General features: G+C 38.9%; 1 protein-coding gene across 1 annotated transcript in view; it reads left to right on the top strand.

The window, feature by feature from the left end:
- Positions 1-12815, top strand: part of SIPA1L1 (signal induced proliferation associated 1 like 1) — a 69878-nt gene that overhangs the window by 41460 nt on the left and 15603 nt on the right. Inside the window, exons 10-13 of the mRNA XM_062494226.1 lie at positions 1467-1616; positions 6127-6251; positions 8909-9027; positions 11359-11798. Coding sequence (XP_062350210.1) covers positions 1467-1616; positions 6127-6251; positions 8909-9027; positions 11359-11798 — 834 coding nt within the window. The remainder of the gene's footprint in view (positions 1-1466; positions 1617-6126; positions 6252-8908; positions 9028-11358; positions 11799-12815) is intronic.

Raw genomic sequence — 12815 nt, 5'->3', positions numbered from 1 at the left:
GTTAAAATACGTTTGGTAGACTAGAAAGGTGTTACTGGATTTGGTGTAGTATTTACCATGGTCATGCCTTAGATAATTCCTCTTTTGTTTTGTCCCAGAAAAAGAGTTACTATTAGTTATATGCACTTCATGAAATTCCAAATGATCAAGATGTTTGAGTCAGTCCTACTGCTCTTTCCAGTTTAAGATTTTGTTAGTTTACTGATTTCTTGCAAAGTACTTAGGAGGACAATGCACATTTGATATAAATGTAAGTATTAATATATATACACACACTGTTTTGATATATATGGATACATAAGGAACATTAGTTGGTTGAATAGCATTTCTTAAATTGTCAAAGGATTTTTTTAACTTTTCAAGTTTTTGCAGTATTGTGGTGAGAGCTAATTTAAAATCTGCCACTCCTTTATAGATTAAATGGCTAGGCTAAGACCTTCTAAAGCCCAAGACCTGAGCTGGGAACTGAGGCAATTTATCTATATGTTTCACTGAAGTCATTATCTGGTTTTCGAATATTAAATTATTTGGCTTGTGCAAATTAGTGTTTTTCATAGATAAAATTAATAGAGGCTTTTGCTCACAGTAGAGGTTTGATGTTTGTGAATGGCATAACTCCAACTTCCCTTAAATCACTGCAAAAGTTTTGTATAGCTTCCATCACAACCAAGTAGAACAAAGAACCAGCTAAAAGCAGTGAATTCTGCTGGGGTTTGGGAAACAAAATGCACAAAGCTAGAAGTTACCTAAAAAAGCCTTTGGCTACAGAGCAGGATATGAGCTGAGCCCATGAAGCCTGCTGCTTCCAGCCATTCTGCCCAGCTGCATGTGTTGCAGTTCTAGACTATTGATTTGCTGTGGTGAAGGCTTCATGTGACTCAGGTCTTTATTTTCAAACCAAGTTCTCAATCTGTTGAGATAGTTTTATATTAGAATGTAAAGTTTTTAGGGAGCATTTTAAGGTGGCGTGTATAGATTGCGTTGCATTTTTTTAGCCTTTGTGTTTTAATGTGGACAAGTTTGTTGGCATAGGTAAGCTCAATACTCTTGGAAGAGTTTGCATAGGCAGCTCACTACAGTTAATATAAATCCTAGGCAAGAGTTTGCTATGAGAATTAGGAATATTTTCTTCTACTTGGGATTTTGATGAGGAATGTCATGTTTCATTATTCCTTACAATCAATCTGTAACAACAGACTTTAGAAACCAGAATGTTTTCCTAGTGTGTGCCAGTATTTTCTTCCCACATTGGCTTTTCTTTATTTCTTCCCATGCATCCAGGTTTTTACAATTGATTTTTTCATGGTTTCCAGTAGATGAATAAGGTAGAAATGTCTGATCCTTCAGCCAGTAGGATTTCTGCTGTCTGCACGATGCCCTTGCTTGCAGCCGTGGCAGTTGCAGGGTGTTGTCGTGTGCCTTGCAATGTGATCCTGCTGATGTGAGGCTTCCCTTGCTCTGAACAGGCTGTCCCCTGGCTCCGACGTCTACGTCACCGTTTCCTCCATCGCCTTAGCAAGATCACAGCAGTGCCGTAACTCTCCAAGCAACTTATCCTCCTCGAGTGACACTGGCTCTACTGGAGGCACGTACAGACAAAAATCTATGCCAGAAGGGTAGGCACCAGACTTTTTACATACTCTGTTTCAGCAGATTTTTTGTTCTCTGTTCCATTTGTTGCAATGTGTACTCAAGGAATGCTTACACAGGCTCCTGTCAGCTGTTGTTTACATGCATTAAACCATGTCTGTTTTCAAATATCACTGTCATGCTTCTTGAAAAAGCCAGTTTTAAAAATCCCTTGCTTCCACTTTTACCTTGCAGCCTAACCACTCTCCCTGATCCTCGTGTACAGTTGCTCAGGTTGCTACACACAGGGACTTCTATATATTTAAAAACCTTCATTAAAGGTGTGGGTTTCATGTGGCAAATTGCTTCCTTTCACAGGTTTAGATTCTAAAATAAAAGAAGTAATAGGTTTGGGAGTCTTTGCAGTCAGTTAATAGTTGAAGCAAAGTAGTATTGAGCGCAGCTAAGACTTAGATGTGTAGGCACAAAAGTGCTAATTAATCCACACCTAACTTCTTTTTCACATATTCACAGTCCTTCTGTCTTAAGGCTTCCAACTTTCCAGAAATTTTCAAACTCTCTGAAGTGTCAGTGCAAGGGGTAACTTGTAGAGGAAGAAATTAATTCTGTATCATTTCCAGAGAGCACCAAAAGGACCAATACATCAAAGATCTCCAAGTAGAGAAAAAAATAATTGGCGGAACAACTGTCTGCTACATTCCAAATTACTTCCTATAGAGAAGATAAAGGTGCAAAACTGCTGATAATTCACACTGCAGATCTTCCCTCTGAAGTATTCTTGAGTACTTTGCTGGTCATTGTGTGTAATTCATTTTGGTTTGGGTGTTTTATACAGTAGAAATATCTTTGTTTAAAAAAATATTAGTAGGATTAAATGAGATTGTCAGGAGCTGCTTAGTACGAGGCACTGTCTTTTTGCTTCTAGGTGTTCTGTGTCAGTTCAGAAAACACTGTTCTGAGCATGTGTTTGAAAAAGTACTGCTTCTTGCTCCACAGCACTGAAGATTTGTCCTCCTTGTCCTTCCTGCAGCTCAGTTTGAGGTTTTATGAAGAGTCAATCTCTCCTGCTCACTTTCATGAAGGCTTTGATTCATGACACTATCAGGCCTGTTCTGGTCATTGTTTTAGTTTGTGCTTAAGTCCTACTGACATTAGGAGATTAGCTCTTAAACCTGTTAAACTTTGCTCTAAGGAAACACTAGATATAGGTGTATCCAGGGCTCTGCAGCTGGAAAAAGACGCTTAACCTCTTTATCCTCTGTAGACTTTCTGGCTTATTCCTGTCACTCCAGCAGCATTTCTGTGTTACCTTGAATTCTGATGAGCAGCTTGTGCTCCCAGTATTGTTTGCTCTTTTCCAACTACGTCATTCGCGCTACAAAAAAGGTAATGCTGCCATATGTCCTTAGACCATCACAACCATAACTGCTTGAGTAAGAAAGTATTTTCAGACACTATCAAACACTTGAAGGTTTATTTTGAATTGTCCTCAGAGCACACCACAACCCATCCCAACCCATTTCCGTCTTTTAAGTTAATTGTATACGCATGCTCACTACAGCATTCTTCAAGCATTTTGCAATTTCAGCAAAGAGATGTGTTCTAGAAACCTTGACTATACTGTCATTTTGGGGTTGAAGTTTTACTTCATTGCAAGGAAACATAGTTAAAATGGAATAATGAACGAAATTATTAATACATGAATTTTGCCTGTTATTTATTGGATACTCTTTTAAAAAACCCCAGTTGCCTAACTCCAGTTATTTTACTATTCTCTTCTGTTCTGATAAGGAAAGTAGTTTGCCTTTCATACTGTCCTTGTACCCGTGAATCATACTTACTCAGGACTTCCTAAACATCTACCAGGCTAAACAGAAAGCATGAAAAATGTGATTGGGAAGGAATGTTTTCCTTGCCTCAAGAAGGAATTTAATGTCTGTCCCTTTAGTAAAATCCACTGCAGTTCCATGTGCATCTTCTGTTGAGATGGGTCTGAAAGAGCAGGTTCAGGGCAGCTCTGCAGTGATGTTTAGTGCCCCAGGGAGGGCTGGTCAGCATTACCCTGCACGTGTTGTTAAAGTCTGTGAGAGTGACAGTAACTAAGTTCAGTTGCTAAGATGTTAGAATAATGGGCTGGAGTTAGGGCCAAGGGGGAGCCATGTCCTGAAGGTGGTCTTCCAGAGGTGAAGTTCCAGTGTGCTCTAGGTATGCCACTCTGAGATTTCCCAGTGCAGAGAATCTCAACCTCACCATTTGTGTATACATTTATTTATTGTTACACAGTGTGACAGAATTGGAAGGTTTGTGAAATTTAACTAACCCGAAGAATGGGCGAGCCCAGTCTCTGTCAGACATTAGTACAAGCAGTAATTGATGCCTCTAGTTTATATTGATCCTTATCCTAAACTGGGTTTGGGCAAAAACTTCACTGCCCTTGACAATATCCATATTGATCTTGATGTGTATATGTGTGTTCTGTATACCTATGCTGTGTTTGTGGGTTTGCTCTTGCTTCTACAATAAATGATTGTAGAATGTAAAATTTAATCATAGAGTGACAGGTTATATACATATGAACATTATGATGGTTAAGAGGATATCACAAGAGAAATCAAAATATTGATGCAGTGCAACTTCATTGCACCAAGATTTGTTTGGGGTTTGGCTTTTTCTTTTCGATGCCAGCTTCAAGCTATTTTATAATGAAAATATATTTTCCCCGTGACAGTTTGTTTACAAATCTTAAAAGTTAGACCACAGATCAGTGTTTTAAGAAATCAATCACCTTTGAAATGCTGTGTTTAGACTTTTTATACATACTTTGAATGGTATTGAATTTATCCTGTTTAATTTAGGTATTTGATAAGTGAAATCCTACTTAGTTTATGTGAATAGAAAAGGAAAAGCATTACTTTTTGTCTAATTTCAATGTAAGTTGTTAATATTCAGAAGGCAGATATATATGGGTTTTTTTTTTTTAATTCATCAAAATGTATGCTGGCTGTATCAGGGAGCAGTGAATAAAAGCAAAGCATGATCATGTTTGGGTGAATTTTTAGAATGCTGAAATTTCAATACGTGCTGCACGTTAGACACGTGTTCCAGCTGCTTGTCTTTGGGGATGGGAGTGGAATTTTGTTGTTCTGAGTCATATAATGCTGCTGTGGTGGGTTTGTTTGAGTTAACAAGGGTGTGAACTTCAAATGGGATAACCACACTGAGCTTGTTCTGACAGGTGGAAAGATGTCTCATGTTGGAGGTTGTGTGGGGCAGTCTCATAGAGTGGGTAGACAGCACAGTTGTAGTATTTTATTTTCTCTCATTTTGTTAGACATTACAGCTGTAGAAACTCATTGATAAAGCGATGATATATCAGCTTGTAATTATTTTGTGTGTTATTCTGTGCATGTAGAGTTGGAGGATTTTATTTTTCCTTCAGGGTATGTCTGATTTAAAAAAAAAAACACCTCAGAAATGCATAATTATTGATGAATTCTTAACAATTGATCTGCTATTTCTGAACCCAGCTATAATGCTTACAGACTTATAAATGATTTATGTGTAATACAGAACTGTAGATTTAAAAGTCTTACAGGCTTTTAAGCATGAGGCATGTAGGCTTCGGTATGGCACAGAGGCACTGTGTGTCTCTTTTGTCATTAACTTGTTCTCCTTGAGTTTACTCTGTCTTTATTGATCTTTCTGAAATCCATCTGTCTAATCTGGCAGGATTTACAAAGTCTATTGAGCAGAGTTTTCATTTTGCCCTATATGCTTTTGTTTACAGCAAATAGGTGTATGTCTCACTACTTTCTTACAGCTATATTTAGTTTGCATTAATCCACTCAAATTATTTTATTATCAAGTAACTTAATAATTTACACAATTTATAACCCCCCAGATCTGGAAATTCATACTCAACAGTTGAATATTTAAAATATTTGGCAGTGTTAATATTGTCCCAAACAAATCCATGGTGCTGGTATATATGTACTACTCTCTTGGTAGGAACCCAGGGAAGTGGCTGACATCCATGGGATTATCCCGACAAACTTTCTGATGCTTTCTTTGACTAGTCTGAAGTAGTTGCAAGGGTCCCATCTTTTCCTGATAAACACACCATTTGCCTGTGTGGTTTTGATCCAAATTTTTCCATTTTCTACAACCATGTAGCAGTCTGGTCACCTTTTCATGTAAACATCTGTGTAAATAAAAACTCATAATTTTCTTTCTTGATGTTTTGATCTCTTTTTTTTTTTTCCCCCAATTGTAGCATTGTAACCAGTTGTTCTTAAACCAAGGATGCTCAGTGAATTAATGTATATTGTAATCTTATGCATTAAAGCTGATAAATGGCTCTGGAGAGCTACCACAAAAATGAAATGGTAAAGCATTATAAAGCCCTCTAGCATTTGTGCTATGCGTTGGTTTGCCCTGTTGTTTGACATTGGCTTCTTAAAAGTGCTTTTCTTTTCACTTGTGTGAGACTTATGTATATTTAAAATGATTATCTGCTTTGTGTTTTGGGGAGAACAGGTTTGGAATTAGCCGTAGATCCCCTGCTTCCATTGAGAGGCAGAGCACGCAGTCGGACGCGGGCGGCAGCGGCAAATCCACGCCCAGCTGGCAGAGGAGCGAGGACAGCATCGCTGACCAGATGGGTACGTACAGACCTCTGAGCCCTGCACGGGCTGCAGGGCGACTTTGGCAATGCCTCTCCTGGTGCACACTTGGGTGCTGTGTTTTCAGCAGCTTTGAAAGTGAACCTTGTTCATCGGGATGAATAATTAGGTCTAGAGCATGCACTGAAGCTTCTGCAGTCTGCTTCCTTGAGACCTAGGAATATCACCTGAGGAAGAACTGATTTCATTTCCTTATTTGATTGTGGGATTAAATCTGCCTTAATGCTCTTAGCCTGAAACACTCTGTCCTTTTAGAAGCAGCGAGGCAGACACACTGATTAATTTGTCTTGCTGTTGAGAACTTGCTTGACCTTACCTTCTCTCCTGAGTGGCTTGGCTTAGTTTAATTTTTGCTTAGTTTGTCTAAAGTGCTTATGATGCTTCCTTTTCAAATGGTGCAATATAAATGCAAATTGATTGCTTGAACATTGAAGCTATAAAAACACCATTAATAAAATGGAAAAAATGCAAGTTTTTACTTCACAATAGTGAAGTAAATCTATAGGTAGGTAATCACCTTCCACAAGTGTATACATTTTCATTGCACGTGACAATTAAGCTGTCAGCTGAGGGAACATATTAACTGCATAAAAGAGCTAGGAATTAAGAATTTATGTTGTTAGGCCTTCATCTGAAGTTCTTGCACATAGACCTTTTGCTACAGCTATGGTTTGACTTGTCAGTCTTACTGGTAATCCTTTCACCAGTGAAAATGTCCTATCTACGAACAGCGTTTTCCAACATAATGACCCTGGCCAAGGGTGCTAGATTGTGTTTCTCTTACTTTTTTATTTTACCCTAGATTAAACAATACCATAGTTTTTTATTGCATCACTTTGCTGCATCACTGTACAAATGGACTAGTGTTCAAGAGAAAATACACTTCAGTGAGATGAGGAGTTTATGGCATATGCTGCCAGCCTCTGGTTCTGGAGATGTTCTTGGTTCACACACCTTCTCAACCTTAGTAAGCTGTGGCTTGTTATCAAAGCCATCTGTCGGTCCCTCCCTCGCAACTCCCCCCATACTTCTCAATGAAAAACTGTGATTATACTGGTCTGCAGTTCTTGTTTTGACAGAACAATTTTAATCACATACGTTTTGAAACAGTGTGATGGTAATGACACATGTAAAAATGATCTTTTGCTCAGCATTACTTTTGCAAACCAACAGTTGAGTGTCGGTGCTGGCACTGAGTGGAGCTTGCCAGCAAGTTCTGTTGTACAGTGTGTGGTGTCAACATATTAGCAAAATAAATAAGGCCAGAAAGAACAGGAAAAATTGCATGGCAGGAGATAGGGCTCCAGCGTTTGGCAAAGGATGAGAAATACACAGTGACATAAAATCCCTGTGTTTTATCTCTTGTGTATTGTCCTGAATTCATAGAGTTGGAAGCTGCATCTCTGATGGGAGACTTTATTGTCAATCTGGTGAATCTAGGTGAAAGTTTGGTTTTATGACAAATAAGTACATTTCCACTTGGGATAATCTGTCTCAGAGTAAATAAGGCTTTAGGTGTAGTAAATCCACACACTGACACCTTCCTAGCCTATTCTTTGCTACAGAACACCTTTGTTCTGTGTTCACCAACACTGCTTGCTACCACTTGCCAGGGGAAATCAAGTTTGATGATAATATTACTGGTATTATCATTATTCTTTAAAAAAAATGCTGCAGATAAAAATGAGCAAATGGTAGCTGTGTTGGAAAAAACACTGCTATTTGCAATGGATATTGTTAAGTACTTGATGTTTGTAAGCATGTAGCATTTTTAGAGCATTTTAGAGCATTTTTAGAACTACAGAATATATCTAGAAGTATATATAAAAACTCTTAACTGAGGGAGATTCTTTTAAAATACTGACCTTGGGCTGTGAGAAGGCAATTACCTACCTAACAGACTGTGTCTGAACATCCTCTAGATCTCCACAGTTATATCCTGGGAAAGTAAATTTTATTGGCAAAGTGTGCTCCTCTGAGTGTCCATGTAAGATGAGTGGTTTGACTTCCATTCACTTTTGTCAGGTTTAGCTTAATAAGTATCCCTTTTGTCCGTCTATGCAGTTTCCGCATTCACAGCCAGCAATGTTTAAGATAGTATTATATCAAGAGATTTTTTTCTCTGCACTCTCTCCAATTAGAAAATGTTTGTTAAATCAGCTTTGGTAAGAAATGTGTAGTAGTTGTACTGGGGAAAATGAATTCATTTAAGTGATCACTGTAGACTTTTGCTATTGTCCTGCCTTGCATAGAATGCCATTTAAGGAAATGTGGGTGTTCAGTCTTTAATTCTCTTGTTGGTAGATATCACACATTTAGAGATCCAGTGTCAATACCCTGTGAAAATTAATAGTCTGCTGTTTTCATGCTCTGATACAGTGCTGTTAGACAGTGGGGACATGATACCATCCAGGTTGTTCTAACAAAAGTCAGAATGTGGCAGCTGGTATTTCATGAAGCTTTAATGATTTACACCAGGCAGGAATGGGCCCCTCTTCCTCCCCTGTGTTCTGTCACAGTATGAACTTGGTTTTGGCTAAGGTAATATTGGGAGAATTGCAGTGTAAAGTGAGGTTACATGTTTTCTTAGCTTGTAGCACTGTTCTCTCAGTCCATGGTTGTGTGCTGTGTTGCAGAGCCAACGTGCCATCTCCCAGCAGTCTCAAAAGTATTGCCATCCTTCCGAGAGAGCCCCAGTGGAAGACTGATGAGACAGGATCCTGTGGTACATTTGTCTCCAAATAAGCAGGGTCATGTAAGTGATCCTAAAAAAGGAATTATTTAATGTTTTGCTTTTGCTCCACAAGCTCTTGATACCTAAAGTGTTGTTCAAAGTTACATTTGGAGTGTAGTTTAAAAAAAAGGAAATAAAAAACCCTGTTCCCTACTAGAACATGGAGAATGCAGCAGAGCAGGCCTGTTGGTACCTAAATCCTACAGCACAGTGTACTGAAATATTTACTAGTTAATAAAGATATGCTGACAGTTGAACAGCAACCTCTTGTCTGTTATCTTGTGGGAAGTAAAGGATTTGTAAAAATTTGCAAAGCTGTTCCTAGACCTAACACATAAGACTTGCAGTTTAACTAGTGTATCTTCTAATGCAGTGCCCAGAAAGCTACAGCTCTGAGACAGAATAGTGATTTTGGTTTTGTATTTTCTCCTTTTTTATAATGCACCTTGAATGCTGTCGGAAGTCTGTCTGAAAGGACTCCTGGAATCCTGCTGTAGAAGAACCCCTTTCTTTAAATTTTTTTTTGAAGTTCTAAATGGTAAATTCTGTCTTTTTGTCTCCGCAGAGTTAACTATTCATGCCTTTGTGGAGAGTCTCACTTCCCAATTTATGTACAGAGAGATAGGTAGATACAGTAAAGTTCATAAATTTAAAATGTCTTGAAAATTATTGAAGTCACTGTTACAAAAGAAGCACACTTTAAGCTTTACTCAATAAACTGTATCACTTTTTTTATTTGTACAACAATCTGAAATAGAGTTGTGTTGCATGATGTTACTGAGAGTATTACTTGCATTTATTTAGATGTGATGAGAAAGCCTTTAATGGTTCCAAGTCTTTAATTTGCTCCTGCTTGCCAGCATTATTCTTTCAATGCAATTGGCAGTGTTGCTTTTAGATTATTAATTCATAACAACACATATTTATTACTTAAAAAAGAAAACACCAAATAAACCCAAACAGTAATACGCCCGTCTTCGTATTCTTAGAAGCACAGACTAGCTTTTAAATTTAGATTGACCTGTTTTTCATGAGATGTATTTGACTGCATAGTGATTTAATACATAACTCATTAGCTTGAGTGCCAAGTGCAACACTGGAATTATTAATGCTTGCATTATTCTGGTTTAGTCATTGTTAAAGTAAATCTTTACTATGTGGACAGATGGATGGGCAAGTGATCAAGTTATTAATGAAGAAAAGTAACTTTAATTGGAGATAACTAGGAGACCAGATCAACTTCATATTCCCCCATTTTCCTGTCAATTCTTTCTTTAGCATATTAAAAGACATGGAAGCTGGTGATTCCTTGTTCTCAGTATGCATCTGTTCCCTATTTCCTTCTGAAAACAGTAGCAGCATCTATTTTTTTTATACTTGTCTGGGATCTCTGTCTGTGTCTGTTCAGTTAAACAGGGGTAGACAAATAGAAAACTTTTAAGTCTGCTTTCTATCAATTCCTTTTTTCCCAGGCCATGTGGTCATCCAACAGATCTGTTGTCTACTGCTTCAGTTCTGATTCTATAGATGATCAGAACTTAGGTTCAGTAGAATTCAAATGGATATAAATACTCCAAAGGTAGATGATCTACTAAGCAGTAAGTGTATGACAAGAAATTCTTCTTGAAATGGGATATTCCACCACTAAGAATTAAAGGACATTCAGTTTCTTTGTTAATAGTGGGCTGTAATCAAGGACAGGACATACAAACCATGCAGGCACTGGCGTGCCCTGATGGGATAATTTAAAAGCATTACATTAAAGCTTCTTTTCATGCAGTTCTGCTTTTTGGAAGACAATTTCACATTAGTTAAATGATGTTTCACTGGTCATTTGCAAAGGACACTCCTGCTGAGGAGGAAAGAGACCCTACTGCCAAGAAGAGGAAGAGAAGTGGCTATGGTCTTCTTTGACTTTTTTAGTAATCCAGTTGCCTATAAAATAGCATGCGGTTTCTGTGGATTGCTTATGTGTCATGTTCTAAAACATTGCAGTATTAGAATATTTTTAATTATTGTTGCTATAACCCTAGTCAAAGTCTACATATCTCAGCCAATTTCATTGGACTGGGCTGAGCAGAACTGCGTTTGAAAGGAGCCACTGCAAGGTATTTTGGGACAGAACACAAACAACTCAAGCTTCTCTTGCCTTCCAAATCCATAAGAAAGGGTTTTTTATGTGCAGTCAGCACAGAGGATGTGCACTGTGCTGGAATCAAATTTTCAGAGTTTATTAGTCTCCTCAATCTATCCAGTACCTCCAGGTAGGAGAGCTCCTGTTGTACGGTGGTGGCTTTTGTAACCGTTTATTTTCTCCTCTCCGTTGTCATAATTTTGTTGCTTCTTCTGTAGTCTGACAGCCACTACTCCAGCCATTCCAGCAGCAATACACTCTCCAGCAATGCCTCCAGTGCTCACAGTGATGAGAAATGGTACGACAGTGGAGAGCGCACAGAATCGGAGCTGAACAGCTACAACTACCTTCAAGGGACATCAGCTGACAGTGGCATAGACACCACTTCCTACGGACCCAGCCACGGCAGCACCGCCTCCCTGGGGGCTGCCACATCGCCCCGCACAGGGCTGGCCAAGGAGAAGGTGGCACCGCTGTGGCACAGCTCCAGCGAAGTGGTCTCCATTGCAGACAGGACACTAGAAAAGGACAGCCACATGGACCGGAAAGCTGAATCCTCACTCAGCCTGGATATTCACAGCAAGAGTCAGCCAGCCTCCAACCCTCTCACAAGGGAGAACAGTGCTTACAGTTTAAGTGATGCTGTCTCACATACAAGGTAATTTTCACCTCTTGTATGATTGCCCCCCAACATGCTTTTTCCCATTCTCACTCTCTAACGTGTAAAAAGTGAGAAGTGGATGTTGAAGAGAGGGGGTTCTACTTATGTTAATCAGCGTTTTGAAAGATTGAACTGTGCAGACTGCTTGAAAATTAAGACCAGCTTTTGCATCTGCTACTGCTTATAGTACTAAGTCTGGAGCATATTCTGTACTAAACTGCTGCTGCTAAACTATCTGTGAGACAGGCATGTCTGATGTGTTCATGGGGAGTGTCTTGCAACAACTGCAGTTCATGTGTAGATCAGAAAGGAGATCAGTCCATGTTATTAATAAACAGTTTAATATTGGGTTTATTCTTAGTCTTGCAAGTACTCCTTTCAGATGTTTTGCATTTTTTCCCCCCAGTCTTTGGAAATCCGCTCGCAGTTGGTATGATCAATAATGACAGCAAGTTGCTTGGGAGTGCTACCATGTAGATCTTAATCTCATTCTGCTGCAAGCTTGTGGGTACAGGCTTGACTGGTTACAGTCACCTTCTCTCTCTCCCTCAGTATTGCCACTTGTAAAATCAGCACTATTAAGTACATGTGTAATGTGCTTAAACACCTCAGATGGAAGATGCACACTTCATAAGTTAATCAGTGCTAATAGAAGCAGAAAATATTTTAGACCATTTCCCTAACCCATTTTCCAAGAAGCATTCAGTGTGCTTTTCAAAAATATTCCTGCTGTGCCATACTGGCAACAAGAAGAAAACATAGGTCTTTCGGGGGGATGTGGGATCATCATGATTTGTTGGCCTTGTGGAGCCTGACTGTTGCATTTTTATTCTTAAGGCACCTCTGTTTTGAGTGTGTAGCCAAAATCCCTGCAGACTGGAAGCCCAAAGCAATTTCTGGTAATTGTCTTGAACAAAGCTACCATGCAAGGCTAGATGCTTATGAGAACAGTTCACTAATCCCTCATACAGTAGCTGCAAATAAAGGGGTTGTCATAGAGACTGTAGTGGTCTC

This window comes from Cinclus cinclus, chromosome 6 (assembly GCF_963662255.1).
Source record: "Cinclus cinclus chromosome 6, bCinCin1.1, whole genome shotgun sequence".
NCBI classification, from domain to species: Eukaryota; Metazoa; Chordata; class Aves; order Passeriformes; family Cinclidae; genus Cinclus; species Cinclus cinclus.
This window is presented reverse-complemented; position numbering and strand designations above follow the sequence as displayed.